This window comes from Ranitomeya variabilis, chromosome 6 (assembly GCF_051348905.1).
Source record: "Ranitomeya variabilis isolate aRanVar5 chromosome 6, aRanVar5.hap1, whole genome shotgun sequence".
NCBI classification, from domain to species: Eukaryota; Metazoa; Chordata; class Amphibia; order Anura; family Dendrobatidae; genus Ranitomeya; species Ranitomeya variabilis.
Genome location: NC_135237.1, coordinates 333,634,539 through 333,651,659, shown reverse-complemented (window position 1 = coordinate 333,651,659; position 17,121 = coordinate 333,634,539). Strand labels below are relative to the sequence as shown.

The window sequence follows — 17,121 nt, the reverse complement described above, 5'->3', positions numbered from 1 at the left end:
CAGGGCAGGAGGAGCGGTACTGTGCAGTGTATATATACAGGAGGAGTGGTACTGTACAGTGTATATATACAGGACAGGAGGAATGGTACTGTGCAGTGTATATATACAGGGCAGGAGGAGCGGTACTGTGCAGTGTATATATACAGGAGGAGTGGTACTGTACAGTGTATATATACAGGAGGAGTGGCACTGTACAGTGTATATATACAGGACAGGAGGAGTGGTACTGTCTGTGTAGTGTATATATACAGGACAGGAGGAGCGGTGCTGTGCAGTGTATATATACAGGACAGGAGGAGTGGTACTGTGCGGTGTATATATACAGGAGGAGTGGTACTGTGCGGTGTATATATACAGGACAGGAGGAGCGGTACTGTGCAGTGTATATATACAGGACAGGAGGAGTGGTACTGTGCAGTGTATATATACAGGGGAGAGGTACTGTGCAGTGTATATATACAGGAGGAGAGGTACTGTGCAGTGTATATATACAGGAGGAGAGGTACTGTGCAGTGTATATATACAGGAGGAGAGGTACTGTGCAGTGTATATATACAGGAGGAGTGGTACTGTGCAGTGTATATATACAGGACAGGAAGAGCAGTACTGTGCAGTGTATATATACAGGACAGGAGGAGTGGTACTGTGCAGTGTATATATACAGGACAGGAGGAGTGGTACTGTGCAGTGTATATATACAGGACAGGAGGAGTGGTACTGTGCGGTGTATATATACAGGAGGAGTGGTACTGTGCACTGTGTATATACAGGACAGGAGGAGTGGTACTGTGCAGTGTATATATACAGGACAGGAGGAGTGGTACTGTGCAGTGTATATATACAGGGGAGAGGTACTGTGCAGTGTATATACAGGAGGAGTGGTACTGTGTAGTGTATATATACAGGAGGAGTGGTACTGTGCACTGTGTATATACAGGACAGGAGGAGTGGTACTGTGCAGTGTATATATACAGGACAGGAGGAGTGGTACTGTGCAGTGTATATATACAGGGGAGAGGTACTGTGCAGTGTATATACAGGAGGAGTGGTACTGTGTAGTGTATATATACAGGAGGAGTGGTACTGTGCAGTGTATATATACAGGAGGAGTGGTACTGTGCAGTGTATATATACAGGACAGGAGGAGTGGTACTGTGCAGTGTATATATACAGGACAGGAGGAGTGGTACTGTGCAGTGTATATATACAGGGGAGAGGTACTGTGCAGTGTATATACAGGAGGAGTGGTACTGTGTAGTGTATATATATACAGGGGAGAGGTACTGTGCAGTGTATATACAGGAGGAGTGGTACTGTGCAGTGTATATATACAGGAGGAGTGGTACTGTGCAGTGTATATATACAGGAGGAGTGGTACTGTGCAGTGTATATATACAGGACAGGAGGAGTGGTACTGTGCAGTGTATATATACAGGACAGGAGGAGTGGTACTGTGCAGTGTATATATACAGGGGAGAGGTACTGTGCAGTGTATATACAGGAGGAGTGGTACTGTGTAGTGTATATATACAGGGGAGAGGTACTGTGCAGTGTATATACAGGAGGAGCGGTACTGTGCAGTGTATATATACAGGGGAGAGGTACTGTGCAGTGTATATATACAGGAGGAGAGGTACTGTGCAGTGTATATATACAGGAGGAGAGGTACTGTGCAGTGTATATATACAGGAAAGGAGGAGTGGTACTGTGCAGTGTATATATACAGGAGGAGCGGTACTGTGCAGTGTATATATACAGGACAGGAGGAGCGGTACTGTGCGGTGTATATATACAGGAGGAGTGGTACTGTGCAGTGTATATATACAGGACAGGAGGAGCGGTACTGTGCAGTGTATATATACAGGACAGGAGGAGTGGTACTGTGCGGTGTATATATACAGGAGGAGTGGTACTGTGCAGTGTATATATACAGGACAGGAGGAGCGGTACTGTGCAGTGTATATATACAGGACAGGAGGAGTGGTACTGTGCAGTGTATATATACAGGACAGGAGGAGTGGTACTGTGCAGTGTATATATACAGGACAGGAGGAGTGGTACTGTGCAGTGTATATATACAGGACAGGAGGAGTGGTACTGTGCAGTGTATATATACAGGGGAGAGGTACTGTGCAGTGTATATACAGGAGGAGTGGTACTGTGTAGTGTATATATACAGGGGAGAGGTACTGTGCAGTGTATATACAGTAGGAGTGGTACTGTGCAGTGTATATATACAGGAGGAGTGGTACTGTGCAGTGTATATATACAGGAGGAGTGGTACTGTGCAGTGTATATATACAGGAGGAGTGGTACTGTGCAGTGTATATATACAGGAGGAGTGGTACTGTGCAGTGTATATATACAGGAGGAGAGGTACTGTGCAGTGTATGTATACAGGAGGAGTGGTACTGTGCAGTGTATATATACAGGAGGAGTGGTACTGTGCAGTGTATATATACAGGAGGAGTGGTACTGTGCAGTGTATATATACAGGAGGAGAGGTACTGTGCAGTGTATATATACAGGAGGAGTGGTACTGTGCAGTGTATATATACAGGAGGAGTGGTACTGTGCAGTGTATATATACAGGAGGAGAGGTACTGTGCAGTGTATATATACAGGAGGAGAGGTACTGTGCAGTGTATATATACAGGAGGAGTGGTACTGTGCAGTGTATATACTTCAACAGCCGCCCAGCCCAGGCCCCCAGCATGTGTCCTGTATATATATTATATACACTGTATCTATACAGGCTGTGCTGGGGGCCTGAGCTGGGCAGCTGCTGTAGTATATACAGTGCCTACAAGTAGTATTCAACCCCCTGCAGATTTAGCAGGTTTACACATTTGGAATTAACTTGGCATTGTGATATTTGGACTGTAGATCAGCCTGGAAGTGTGAAATGCACTGCAGCAAAAAAGAATGTTATTTCTTTGTTTATTTTTTTTTTAAATTGTGAAAAGTTTTTTCAGAGGGTCATTTATTATTCAACCCCTCAACCCACCAGAATTCTGTTTGGTTCCCCTAAAGTATTAAGAAGTAGTTCAGGCACAAAGAACAATGAGCTTCACATGTTTGGATTAATTATCTCTTTTTCCAGCCTTTTCTGACTATTTAAGACCCTCCCCAAACTTGTGAACAGCACTCATACATGGTCAACATGGGAAAGACAAAGGAGCATTCCAAGGCCATCAGAGACAAGATCGTGGAGGGTCACAAGGCTGGCAAGGGGTACAAAACCCTTTCCAAGGAGTTGGGCCTACCTGTCTCCACTGTTGGGAGCATCATCCGGAAGTGGAAGGCTTATGGAACTACTGTTAGCCTTCCACGGCCTGGACAGCCTTTGAAAGTTTCCTCCCGTGCCGAGGCCAGGCTTGTCTGAAGAGTCAAGGCTAACCCAAGGACAACAAGGAAGGAGCTCTGGGAAGATCTCATGGCAGTGGGGACATTGGTTTCAGTCTATACCATAAGTAACGTACTCCACCGCAATGGTCTCCGTTCCAGACGAGCCCGTAAGGTACCTTTACTTTCAAAGCGTCATGTCAAGGCTCGTCTACAGTTTGCTCATGATCACTTGGAGGACTCTGAGACTGAGTGGTTCATGGTTCTCTGGTCTGATGAGACCAAGATCGAGATCTTTGGTGCCAACCACACACGTGACGTTTGGAGACTGGATGGCACTGCATACAACCCCAAGAATACCATCCCTACAGTCAAGCATGGTGGTGGCAGCATCATGCTGTGGGGCTGTTTCTCAGCCAAGGGGCCTGGCCATCTGGTCCGCACCCATGGGAAGATGGATAGCACGGCCTACCTGGAGATTTTGGCCAAGAACCTCCGCTCCTCCATCAAGGATCTTAAGATGGGTCGTCATTTCATCTTCCAACAAGACAACGACCCAAAGCACACAGCCAAGAAAACCAAGGCCTGGTTCAAGAGGCAAAAAATCAAGGTGTTGCAGTGGCCTAGTCAGTCTCCTGACCTTAACCCAATTGAAAACTTGTGGAAGGAGCTCAAGATTAAAGTCCACATGAGACACCCAAAGAACCTAGATAGCTTGGAGAAGATCTGCATGGAGGAGTGGGCCAAGATAACTCCAGAGACCTGTGCCGGCCTGATCAGGTCTTATAAAAGACGATTATTAGCTGTAATTGCAAACAAAGGTTATTCTACAAAATATTAAACCTAGGGGTTGAATAATAATTGACCCACACTTTTATGTTTAAAATTTATAAAAATTTAACGGAGCAACAAAACTTTTTGGTTTGTAAGATTTATGCATCTGTTAATAAATCCTGCTCTTGTTTGAAGTTTGAAGGCTCTAACTTATTTGCATCTTATTAAACCTGCTAAATCTGCAGGGGGTTGAATACTACTTGTAGGCACTGTATATATATATATATCAGCTGCAGCCGCCCAGCCCATGGCCGCCCAGCCCATGGCCGCCCCAGATCACCCACACTGTCAGAACATACAGCGATATAGCATTGCATTGCACTCACTCAGGTGCTGGTAGGAACTCTGTCTCCTCCGGAATCTGCCTGTGCCTGATAAGTTCAGCACTGAGCAGAGAAGTGCTCTCTCCGCCCACAATGTCACGCTGGCTGTGTCCTTAACCCCTACGTGCCTGGCCCTGCACTGACAGTGAGAAGATGCTTGTGCCAGCTCAAATTGAAAGGGTAGAAAGGGTTAAAGCGGCCAGATGGATCTATGACTGTGTGAGTGGGCCCCCCTGTCTCGTCAGGGCCCCGGCACTTGCCCGGGTAAGCCGGGTGCTGACGCCGGCCCTGACTGGGCTGGTAATACTTCTCTCATGTTGGTTCCTGAACTATAGGGGCTGTCACAATTATTGCCGGGGGGAAAGCTTTCTGACCCAGACAGACATTTGCACTCGACTGTAGAGGGCGTGTCAGAGATAAAAGGGAGACACTTGGCGGGAAGACAGAGTGCGTAGCAGGAGAAGGTTGATTCACTCTCCGTAGGGCTATGCGATTATCCAGGGCCGTTCTGCAGCTCCCGGCCCGTGCACTGTTGTGAAATTGGATTCTGGGCTCCCCCGGTGGCCACTTGTGGAATTGTACTTGCGTGCATCATCCCCTCTGTTCACCTGCTCCTATCAGGATGTGGGAGTCGCTATATAACCTTGCTCCTCTGTCAGTTTCATGCCGGTCAACAATGTAATCAGAAGCCTTTCTGTGCATGTTCCTGCTACTAGACAACTCCCAGCTAAGTTGGACTTTTGTCCTTGTGTGTTTTTGCATTTTGTTCCTGTTCACAGCTGCTGTTTCGTTACTGTGTCTGGAAAGCTCTTGTGAGCGGAAATTGCCACTCTGGTGTTATGAGTTAATGCTAGAGTCTTAAGTAATTTCTGGATGGTGTTTTGATAGGGTTTTCTGCTGACCATGAAAGTGCCCTTTCTGTCTTCTTGCTATCTAGTAAGCGGACCTCGATTTTTGCTAAACCTATTTTCATACTACGTTTGTCATTTCATCTAAAATCACCGCCAATATATGTGGGGGCCTCTGTCTGCCTTTTGGGAAAATTTCTCTAGAGGTGAGCCAGGACTGTCTTTTCCTCTGCTAGGATTAGGTAGTTCTCCGGCTGGCGCTGGGCATCTAGGGATAAAAAAACGTAGGCATGCTCCCCGGCCACTTCTAGTTGTGCGGCAGGTTTAGTTCATGGTCAGTATAGTTTCCATCTTCCAAGAGCTAGTTCTCATATATGCTGGGCTATGTTCTCTCGCCATTGAGAACCATAACAGTTTGACCGGCCCACAAAGGGTTAAATTAATTGGCAGAGAAAGGAGAGAAAAAAGAAGTCTGCTGAAAATTTTTTTTTTTTTTTTTTTTCCTTCAGTTCTGAGTGTGCTTTCAATTGAATCACTTGCAAGTCTGCCTATATTGCAGCCTTCCTCTCTCTCTCTCCTTCTTATCCTTGAATGGCTCTGTGTTCACCTGTTTCAAATGGATCTTCAGAGTGTAGCTACAGGTTTGAATAATCTCGCCACAAAGGTACAAAATTTGCAAGATTTTGTTGTTCATGCACCTATGTCTGAGCCTAGAATTCCTTTGCCTGAATTCTTCTCGGGGAATAGATCTCACTTTCAAAATTTTAAAAATAATTGCAAATTGTTTTTGTCCCTGAAGTCTCGCTCTGCCGGAGACCCTGCACAGCAGGTCAGGATTGTAATTTCCTTGCTCCGGGGCGACCCTCAAGACTGGGCTTTTGCATTGGCACCAGGGGATCCTGCGTTGCTCAATGTGGATGCGTTTTTTCTGGCCTTGGGGTTGCTTTATGAGGAACCTCATTTAGAGCTTCAGGCGGAAAAGGCCTTGATGTCCTTGTCTCAGGGGCAAGATGAAGCTGAAATATACTGCCAAAAATTCCGCAAATGGTCTGTGCTTACTCAGTGGAATGAGTGCGCCCTGGCGGCGATTTTCAGAGAAGGTCTCTCTGATGCCATTAAGGATGTTATGGTGGGGTTCCCTGTGCCTGCGAGTCTGAATGAGTCCATGACGATGGCTATTCAGATCGATAGGCGTCTGCGGGAGCGCAAACCTGTGCACCATTTGGCGGTGTCTACTGAGAAAACGCCAGAAAATATGCAATGTGATAGAATTCTGTCCAGAAGCGAGCGGCAGAATTTTAGACGAAAAAATGGGTTGTGCTTCTATTGTGGTGATTCAACTCATGTTATATCAGCATGCTTTAAGCGTACTAAGAAGCCTGACAAGTCTGTTTCAATTAGCACTTTACAGTCTAAGTTTATTCTATCTGTGACCCTGATTTGTTCTTTGTCATCTATTACCGCGGACGCCTATGTCGACTCTGGCGCTGCTTTGAGTCTTATGGATTGGTCCTTTGCCAAACGCTGTGGGTATGATTTGGAGCCATTGGAGGCTCCGATACCTCTGAAAGGGATTGACTCCACCCCATTGGCTAGTAATAAACCACAATACTGGACACAAGTGACTATGCGTGTTAATCCGGATCACCAGGAGGTTATTCGCTTTCTGGTGCTGTATAATCTACATGATGTTTTGGTGCTGGGATTGCCATGGCTGCAATCTCATAACCCAGTCCTCGACTGGAGAGCTATGTCTGTGTTAAGCTGGAGATGTAAAGGAACTCATGGGGACGTACCTTTGGTTTCCATTTCATCATCTATTCCCTCTGAGATTCCTGAATTCTTGTCTGACTTTCGTGACGTTTTTGAAGAACCCAAGGTTGGTTCACTACCTCCGCACCGGGAGTGCGATTGTGCCATAGACTTGATCCCGGGTAGTAAATACCCTAAGGGTCGTTTATTTAATCTGTCTGTGCCTGAACACGCGGCTATGCGAGAATATATAAAGGAGTCCTTGGAAAAGGGACATATTCGTCCTTCGTCATCTCCCTTAGGAGCCGGTTTTTTCTTTGTGTCTAAGAAAGACGGCTCTTTGAGGCCGTGTATTGATTATCGACTTTTGAATAAAATCACGGTTAAATATCAATATCCGTTACCACTGCTTACTGATTTGTTTGCGCGTATAAAGGGGGCCAAGTGGTTCTCTAAGATTGATCTCCGTGGGGCGTATAATTTGGTGCGAATCAAGCAGGGGGATGAGTGGAAAACCGCATTTAATACGCCCGAGGGCCATTTTGAGTATTTGGTGATGCCTTTTGGTCTTTCAAATGCCCCTTCAGTCTTCCAGTCCTTTATGCATGACATTTTCCGCGATTATTTGGACAAATTTATGATTGTGTATCTGATGATATTCTGATTTTTTCGGATGACTGGGACTCTCATGTCCAGCAGGTCAGGAGGGTTTTTCAGGTTTTGCGGTCTAATTCCTTGTGTGTGAAGGGTTCTAAGTGTGTTTTTGGGGTTCAAAAGATTTCCTTCTTGGGATACATTTTTTCCCCCTCTTCCATCGAGATGGATCCTGTCAAGGTTCAGGCTATTGGTGATTGGACGCAACCCTCTTCTCTTAAGAGTCTTCAGAAATTTTTGGGCTTTGCTAACTTTTATCGTCGATTTATTGCTGGTTTTTCTGATGTTGTAAAACCATTGACTGATTTGACTAAGAAGGGTGCTGATGTTGCTGATTGGTCCCCTGATGCTGTGGAGGCCTTTCGGGAGCTCAAGCGCCGCTTTTCTTCCGCCCCAGTGTTGCGTCAGCCTGATGTTGCTCTTCCTTTTCAGGTTGAGGTCGACGCTTCTGAAATCGGAGCTGGGGCGGTGTTGTCGCAGAGAAGTTCCGACTGCTCCGTGATGAGACCTTGTGCTTTTTTTTCCCGTAAATTTTCGCCCGCCGAGCGGAATTATGATATTGGGAATCGGGAGCTTTTGGCCATGAAGTGGGCTTTTGAGGAGTGGCGTCACTGGCTTGAGGGGGCCAGACATCAGGTGGTGGTATTGACTGACCACAAAAATTTAATTTACCTTGAGTCTGCCAGGCGCCTGAATCCTAGACAGGCGCGCTGGTCGTTGTTTTTCTCTCGGTTTAATTTTGTGGTGTCTTACCTACCGGGTTCTAAGAATGTTAAGGCGGATGCCCTTTCTAGGAGTTTTGAGCCTGACTCCCCTGGTAATTCTGAGCCCACAGGTATCCTTAAAGATGGAGTGATATTGTCTGCCGTTTCTCCAGACCTGCGGCGGGTCTTGCAGGAGTTTCAGGCGGATAGACCTGATCGTTGCCCACCTGGTAGACTGTTTGTTCCTGATGATTGGACCAGTAGAGTCATCTCTGAGGTTCATTCTTCTGCGTTGGCAGGTCATCCTGGAATCTTTGGTACCAGGGATTTGGTGGCAAGGTCCTTCTGGTGGCCTTCCCTGTCACGAGATGTGCGAGGCTTTGTGCAGTCTTGTGACGTTTGTGCTCGGGCCAAGCCTTGTTGTTCTCGGGCTAGTGGATTGTTGTTACCCTTGCCTATCCCGAAGAGGCCTTGGACGCACATCTCGATGGATTTTATTTCGGATCTGCCTGTTTCTCATAAGATGTCTGTCATCTGGGTGGTGTGTGACCGTTTCTCTAAGATGGTCCATCTGGTTCCCTTGCCTAAGTTGCCTTCTTCTTCCGAGTTGGTTCCTCTGTTTTTTCAAAATGTTGTTCGTTTGCATGGTATTCCGGAGAATATCGTTTCTGACAGAGGGACCCAATTCGTGTCTAGATTTTGGCGGGCATTCTGTGCTAGGATGGGCATAGATTTGTCTTTTTCGTCTGCTTTCCATCCTCAGACTAATGGCCAGACCGAGCGGACTAATCAGACCTTGGAGACATATTTGAGGTGTTTTGTGTCTGTGGATCAGGATGATTGGGTTGCTTTTTTGCCTTTGGCGGAGTTCGCCCTCAATAATCGGGCCAGCTCTGCCACCTTGGTGTCCCCATTTTTCTGTAATTCGGGGTTTCATCCTCGATTTTCCTCCGGTCAAGTGGAATCTTCGGATTGTCCTGGAGTGGATGCTGTGGTGGAGAGGTTGCATCAGATTTGGGGGCAGGTGGTGGACAATTTGAAGTTGTCCCAGGAGAAGACTCAGCTTTTTGCCAACCGCCGTCGTCGTGTTGGTCCTCGGCTTTGTGTTGGGGACTTGGTGTGGTTGTCTTCTCGTTTTGTCCCTATGAGGGTTTCTTCTCCTAAGTTTAAGCCTCGGTTCATCGGCCCGTACAAGATATTGGAGATTCTTAACCCTGTGTCCTTCCGTTTGGACCTCCCTGCATCCTTTTCGATTCATAATGTTTTTCATCGGTCATTGTTGCGCAGGTATGAGGTACCGGCTGTGCCTTCCATTGAGCCTCCTGCTCCGGTGTTGGTTGAGGGTGAGTTGGAGTACGTTGTGGAAAAGATCTTGGACTCTCGTGTTTCCAGACGGAAACTCCAGTATCTGGTCAAATGGAAGGGATACGGTCAGGAGGATAATTCTTGGGTCACTGCCTCTGATGTTCATGCCTCCGATCTTGTCCGTGCCTTTCATAGGGCTCATCCTGATCGCCCTGGTGGTTCTGGTGAGGGTTCGGTGCTCCCTCCTTGAGGGGGGGGTACTGTTGTGAAATTGGATTCTGGGCTCCCCCGGTGGCCACTTGTGGAATTGTACTTGCGTGCATCATCCCCTCTGTTCACCTGCTCCTATCAGGATGTGGGAGTCGCTATATAACCTTGCTCCTCTGTCAGTTTCATGCCGGTCAACAATGTAATCAGAAGCCTTTCTGTGCATGTTCCTGCTACTAGACAACTCCCAGCTAAGTTGGACTTTTGTCCTTGTGTGTTTTTGCATTTTGTTCCTGTTCACAGCTGCTGTTTCGTTACTGTGTCTGGAAAGCTCTTGTGAGCGGAAATTGCCACTCTGGTGTTATGAGTTAATGCTAGAGTCTTAAGTAATTTCTGGATGGTGTTTTGATAGGGTTTTCTGCTGACCATGAAAGTGCCCTTTCTGTCTTCTTGCTATCTAGTAAGCGGACCTCGATTTTTGCTAAACCTATTTTCATACTACGTTTGTCATTTCATCTAAAATCACCGCCAATATATGTGGGGGCCTCTGTCTGCCTTTTGGGAAAATTTCTCTAGAGGTGAGCCAGGACTGTCTTTTCCTCTGCTAGGATTAGGTAGTTCTCCGGCTGGCGCTGGGCATCTAGGGATAAAAAAACGTAGGCATGCTACCCGGCCACTTCTAGTTGTGCGGCAGGTTTAGTTCATGGTCAGTATAGTTTCCATCTTCCAAGAGCTAGTTCTCATATATGCTGGGCTATGTTCTCACGCCATTGAGAACCATAACAGTGCACACACTGACTGTGAGGAACTTATATCTTAGTGCCCGCTTACCCTTGTGACTGTGAATCATTCCTGCACCATGCCACAGACTGACGCGACCACGCAGCCTAAGCAGGGCCGGCTCCAGGTTTCTGAGGGCCCCGGGCGAAAGAGTCTCAGTGGGACCTGCCTTTAACACATACCACAATTCATAATGCACAGATACAGGAGAGAAATATAGCACAGCCACGTAGCATATAACACAGCCCACATAGTATATAGCACAGCCCACGTGGTATATAGCACAGCCAGGTAGTGTATAACAGCCCACGTAGTATATAGCACAGCCACGTAGTGTATAACAGCCCACATAGCATATAACACAGCCCACGTAGTATATAGCACAGCCACGTAGTATATAGCACAGCCACATAGTGTATAACAGCCCACGTAGTATACAGCACAGCCCATGTAGTGTATAGCAGCCCACATAGCATATAACACAGCCCATGTAGTGTATAGCACAGCCACGTAGTGTATAGCACAGCCACGTAGTGTATAGCACAGCCACGTAGTGTATACCACAGCCCACGTAGTATATAGCACAGCCCACGTAGTATATAGCACAGCCCACGTAGTATATAGCACAGCCCACATAGTATATAGCACAGCCCACGTAGTATATTGCCCAGCCCACGTAGTATATAGCACAGCCAGTCATGTAGTATATAGTTTATAAGTCCCACCCACACCCAGCATCACTCAGATGCCATACTGTAGGTATATATTAAGGAATCCCTTAATGTCTATCCGCTATTTCATCCTTCTTCTCCGCTAGAGTTCTAAAATGTAACATGGACAAAACAGAATTCATTGTCTTTCCCCCATCTCACGCAACCCCTCAACGAACCTATCTATTACAGTAAATGGCTGCCCACTCTCCCCATTCCCACAAGCTCACTGTCTCGGGGTAATCCTTGACAGTGATCTCTCCTTCAAACCACATATCCAAGCCCTTTCCACTTCCTGCCGCCTTCAACTCAAAAATATTTCACGGATCCATACATTCCTAAACCAAGAATCTGCAAAAACCCTAGTCCATGCCCTCATCATCTCCTGCCTCGACTACTGTAACCTCCTGCTCTGTGGCCTCCCTTCTAACACTCTAGCACCCCTCCAATCTATTCTAAACTCAGCTGCCCGACTAATCCACCTGCCCCCTCGCTATTCCCCGGCCTCTCCCCTCTGTCAGTCCCTTCACTGGCTCCCCATTACCCAGAGACTCCAGTACAAAACCCTAACCATGGCATACAAAGCCATCCACAAACTGTCTCCTCCATGCATCTGTGACCTCATCTCCCGGTACTTTCCTGCACGCAACCTCCGATCCTCACAAGATCTCCTTCTCTACTCCCCTCTTATCTCCTCTTATCTCCTCTTCCCACCATCGCATACAAGATTTCCCTCGCGCATCACCCCTACTCTTGAACTCTCTACCACAACATATCAGACTCTCACCTACCATCGAAACCTTCAAAAAGAACCTGAAGACCCACCTCTTCCGACAAGCCTACAACCTGCAGTAACCACCGATCGACCAAACCACTGCACGACCAGCTCTATCCTCACCTACTGTATCCTTTCCTCACCCATCCCTTGTAAATTGTGAGCCTTCACGGGCAGGGTCCTCTCTCCTCCTGTACCAGTTGTGACTTGTATTGTTCAAGATTATTGTACTTACTTTTATTATGTATACCCATCCTCACATGTAAAGCGCCATGGAATAAATGGCAGTATAATAATAAATAATAATAATAATATTTGGCCTTTGACCATGCACTTGACCTGAATCAATGCAGTTCCACAATTTAGTGTCTCCACAGTTTAGTGATAACATACGGATTTGTCAGATTTGCACTTTTTTTACTTATAATGAAAGTACTGCTCTTTCCCATACCGCACAAGCAACTCACTTCGTCAATAACACTTGTTATTCCTTATCTGAAGTTGGTCATCTAATATCCATAAATTATGAAATATTCAGATATCAGTAATATATAATATTCTCTTTACTTCTATAGATTATCTGGAAGTTGAGAACGTAGAGCTGTTCAAGCAGCAATATGAAAAAAATAAGAGAGAACATCACACAGATAGATACTTCAACAACAAACTGATCATTCGGCGCGGACAAACCTTCAGTATTAGAATCGACTTTAATCGCCCATATTATCCAGAGAAAGATCAATTTTGGTTGGAATATCTTATTGGTAAGTAACTGGTATGGAATTTTTCTGATATTTATATTCTGGTTTTATAATTTAGTGTAATCTATAATTGTAGTGGCGCTGTTCGGAAAAAAAGCCAAAGTAGCTAATGTGCTTTACTAAGCATAGATACCTCTTAGCTTAAAGCTCAGACATCTATCTAATTATTACATCAATAATGCGGGATAGATCCTTAGAAAAAAAACAGGCATATTTGGAGACCAAAACTCGACCTTAGTACCACTGGGTCTATATTATAGCATTCACCTGAGAATAAGCAACAAATGTCTTAGTCGTTGATAATTACTTAACCCCTTCACTCAGCAGCCAATTTTCCATTTTTGCGTTTCTGTTTTTTCCTTCCCTTCTTCCCAGAACCATAACGCTTTTATTTTTCTGTCCACATAGACATATGAGGGTTTGTTTTTTGCAGGACAAGTTGTACATTTGAATGACGCCATTTACAGTACCACATAGTGTACTCAAAAACAGGAAAAAAATTCCAAGTGCTGTGAAATTGTGAAAAAACCCACAATTCTGACATTGTTTTCTGGGAATTGATTCTCCTCATCAATACGATTATGGTAATACCAAACATGTCCAGTTTTTTAAATTATTTTAGTGGTGAGAAAAAATTAGAAGTTTACAAAAAAAAAATGTTGGAGTTGTGTTACCATTTTCCAAGACCCTTGACATTTTATGTCTAATGGAGCTTATTTTTTTGCAGGGACGGTACTATTTTGGGATAGACGAGACTTTTTCATCACTTCTTACAGCATTTTTCAGGAAACTGCGTGTTAGGTGTCAAGTTCCCACCTCTACACAGGGGGGAATCTTGAACCATCTCCACTGCAGTCTCCCATTCTTCTCCAGCCACAGTGGAGCCTGCTCAGCGGAGACATCAGTCCCAGCATCTAGCTCAGGATGATACTGGACGTCTGGTTACTACTGCACTTCCAGGCTCTGTCCTTGAAGCCAGCAATGTTCAGCAGTGAGCAGGTCTTTCTGTGACTAAGTCCTGCTTTTCCCTTACTGAGCGTGCCCACGGGACGACCTCCAATTGGAGGTCGGGGTTCACATGCTCAGGTCCTGTTGCGGCTCCTATTGGTCCATCTGGAAGGTCTTGTAGTACTGCCGCTATAAAAGGTTCGCATAGCCACTCGGCCATGCGCTAGTGTACACTTGTGAATGTGTGTGTGTTGATGAGAGAGAGGGGCTTTTTAATTATCCCCTCCCTTGTATTTGACTGCTCGCGAAAGGTGGATGATTGCTATCTAGCGCCCGACTTTATCAACACTTGAATACACAAAACAGCATCTATTTGCTGTGACCGCCAGTGTCGCGCCGTGCGCTATCACAGTGCTTTCCCTACCCAAGCCTGGGTGGTTAGTGGCGTCCCCCAGAGTGGCACCGCACGCACTCCCATGCATCTAAATTATTATTTCGGTTACGCTGAAACCCCAGTTGTGGTGTCGAGCGCAAGAGGTCTAGTTGTACTGTAATCCCGAGTCTAGGGGTAGAGTTCTGTGACTCCTTGCTTGTGCTCTTTGTGCCGCAACAGGGTTCGCTTTCTTCATACTGGGTGAAGTTAACCCATGTGTGATTCCATATTGTACCGCCATATAGTCCATCATTACTTAGCAGCAGGTTCCATCTCTGCACGATGGACCCCGGGCTGCGAACGCACATTACTCTATCTTTGTAATTATTTGGTGCATTCCGCTAGCCCTAACATTACACTAGCGCCAGGGTCTGGCTAGTGATGATGGACAAACAGCAGTCCTTGCAGTACATCCAGCAGCTGGAGGGGAGGTTGGCGGCTCTTGAGCGCACAACCTCAGCTGTGGATGTAACCGCAGTTGCTGTTCAGGCTGCTAGCGTGGCTGCAGCAACCTTGTCCACTGCCACCCCTGTGCTAACTCTATCTCGCCTCCTGGTGCCAGAAAAAGTTTCTGGTGATAGTAAATCTTGTAGAGGTTTTGTGAGCCACTGCTCTAAACAGCTCGAGCTTCTGGCCGCACGTTTCCCCACAGAGTGGGCTAAGCTGGTATTTATTGTGTCAATCCTGTCGGACAGGGCGTTGGAGTGGGCTACGCCGCTGTGGGAGCATGGCGATCATGTGGTACAGAGTGCTCCGTTGTTCCTGACCACTCTGAAACAGGTCTTTTTAGGACCTCGTGTCACCCATGATAAGGTGCTCCAACTGTTGGCATTGACTCAGGGCTCGTCCTTGGTCAACCATTTTGCCGTCCACTTTCACACCCTAGCATCTGAGGTGGAGTGGTCAGATAAAGCCCTTATTCCGATATTTTGGAAGGGGCTGGCTGACCACGTGAAGGACGCTCTGGCCACTAGGGAGATTCCCACCACTGGAAGAGTTAATAGCTGTGTCCACTCGTATTGACCTCCATTTTCACGAGCGGAGGTCAGAGCGAGCCCAGTGTAGGCAGAGGTTTCGGCTGGCTCCCACCTTCGCCAAACCTTTGGAATCTCCAGTCCAGGCCCCTGAGTCACATGAGGCTATAGTAGTGTGACGAGTGGGATGTAAGTCCCGGAGCGCTCGTGCACTCCAGGTTTTTCATGTTTGCCAGCAGTCAGGACATCTTGCCACCAGATATCCCCAGCGGTTAAGGAAAAGTCAGCGTCTAGTGGTAGTAGGTGGAGGTACACTAGACACGGAGATGTTTGCCTCCAAATTGACCTTTAAGGGGACAATTACTATAGGATCATTTAACCACTCGGTAGAGCTCTGCGTGGATTCTGGGGCGAAGGGCAATTTTATGTCTTCTGCCTTCGCCCAACGTCACGCAGTTCTCCTGGTAATGTTAGCTGAACCAGTAACCGTACGAGTGGTAAATGGGTCGACACTGCCCTCACAGAAAACACACCAGACCATCCCTTTTTCTTTGTCCATATCGCCATCTCATCAGGAAATTAAATCTGTGCTCGTCATTCCAAAGGGAATTGATGAGGTCCTGTTAGGGATACCTTGGCTACGGTACCACTGTCTTCATATTGAGTGGTCCACAGGCAGAATTTTGGGATGGGGTGAATCTTGTGGGGGTAGATGTCAGAGGGAATGTGTTCAAGTTGCTACTACGGAGGTACCCGTAGATCTATCCTCTCTCCCCAAGCAATATTGGCCCTATGCGGATGTGTTCTCCAAAAGAGCTGTGGAGACCCTTCCGCCTCACCGCCCCTATGACGGTCCTATTGACCTCTTGCCTGGTGCTGAGTCTCCCCGGGGTCGAGTCTATCTGTTATCTCTCCCGGAGACAGAGGCAATGTCACAGTGCATCCAGGAAAATCTGGCAAGAGGATTCATTAGGAAGTCTGTGTCACCTGTAGGGGCTGGGTTCTTCTTCGTGCAGAAGAAGAACGGGGAACTGCATCCATGCATAGATTACAGGGGTCTGAATGCCATCACCGTTAAGTATAAGTATCCTCTGCCCCTGATATCTGGGCTCTTTGATAGGCTTCAGGGAACAAGCGTATTTACAAAATTAGATCTGCGGGGTGACTTACAACCTGATTCACATCCATGAGGGGGACGAATGGAAGATGGCTTTTAACATCAAGGATGGGCACTATGAATATCTGGTGATGCCCTTAGGGCTCTGTAATGCCCCAGCCGTTTTCCAAAACTTTGTGAAAGACCTCTTCCTGGATATGCTCTCCACCTTGGTCGTAGTCTATCTGGATGATATTCTCATCTACTCTCCAGATATTGACTTCCACCGGAGAGATGTTTGCAGAGTCTTCGACCTCTTACGGGCAAATTCCCTCTACGCAAAGTTGGAGAAATGTGTTTGAGCAGGAGTCCTTTCCTTTCCTGAGCTATATCATCTCTGCCCAGGGATTGGCTATGGATCCTGCCAAACTACAGGCTGTGATGGACTGGCAGGAACCCCATTCTCTTAAAGTGGTGCATCACTTTAAGTGGTTCATTAATTACTATCGCCAGTTCATTCCAAACTTCTCAACTTTGTCAGCTCCCTTGGTTGCCCTCACCAAGAAGGGAGCAAATCCCAAATTGTTGTCTGAGGAGGTCTCCAAGGTCTTTCACTCCATTAAGTCACACTTCGCTAGTGCTCCCATCCTACATCGCCCCGATGTAGATAAG

General features: G+C 46.6%; 1 protein-coding gene across 1 annotated transcript in view; it reads left to right on the top strand.

Annotated features, from left to right (window-relative positions):
* F13A1 (coagulation factor XIII A chain) overlaps positions 1 to 17,121 on the top strand; it is a 482,528-nt gene that overhangs the window by 68,471 nt on the left and 396,936 nt on the right. The window contains exon 3 of the mRNA XM_077269818.1: positions 12,813 to 13,001. Within this exon, the coding sequence (XP_077125933.1) occupies positions 12,813 to 13,001 (189 nt within the window). The remainder of the gene's footprint in view (positions 1 to 12,812; positions 13,002 to 17,121) is intronic.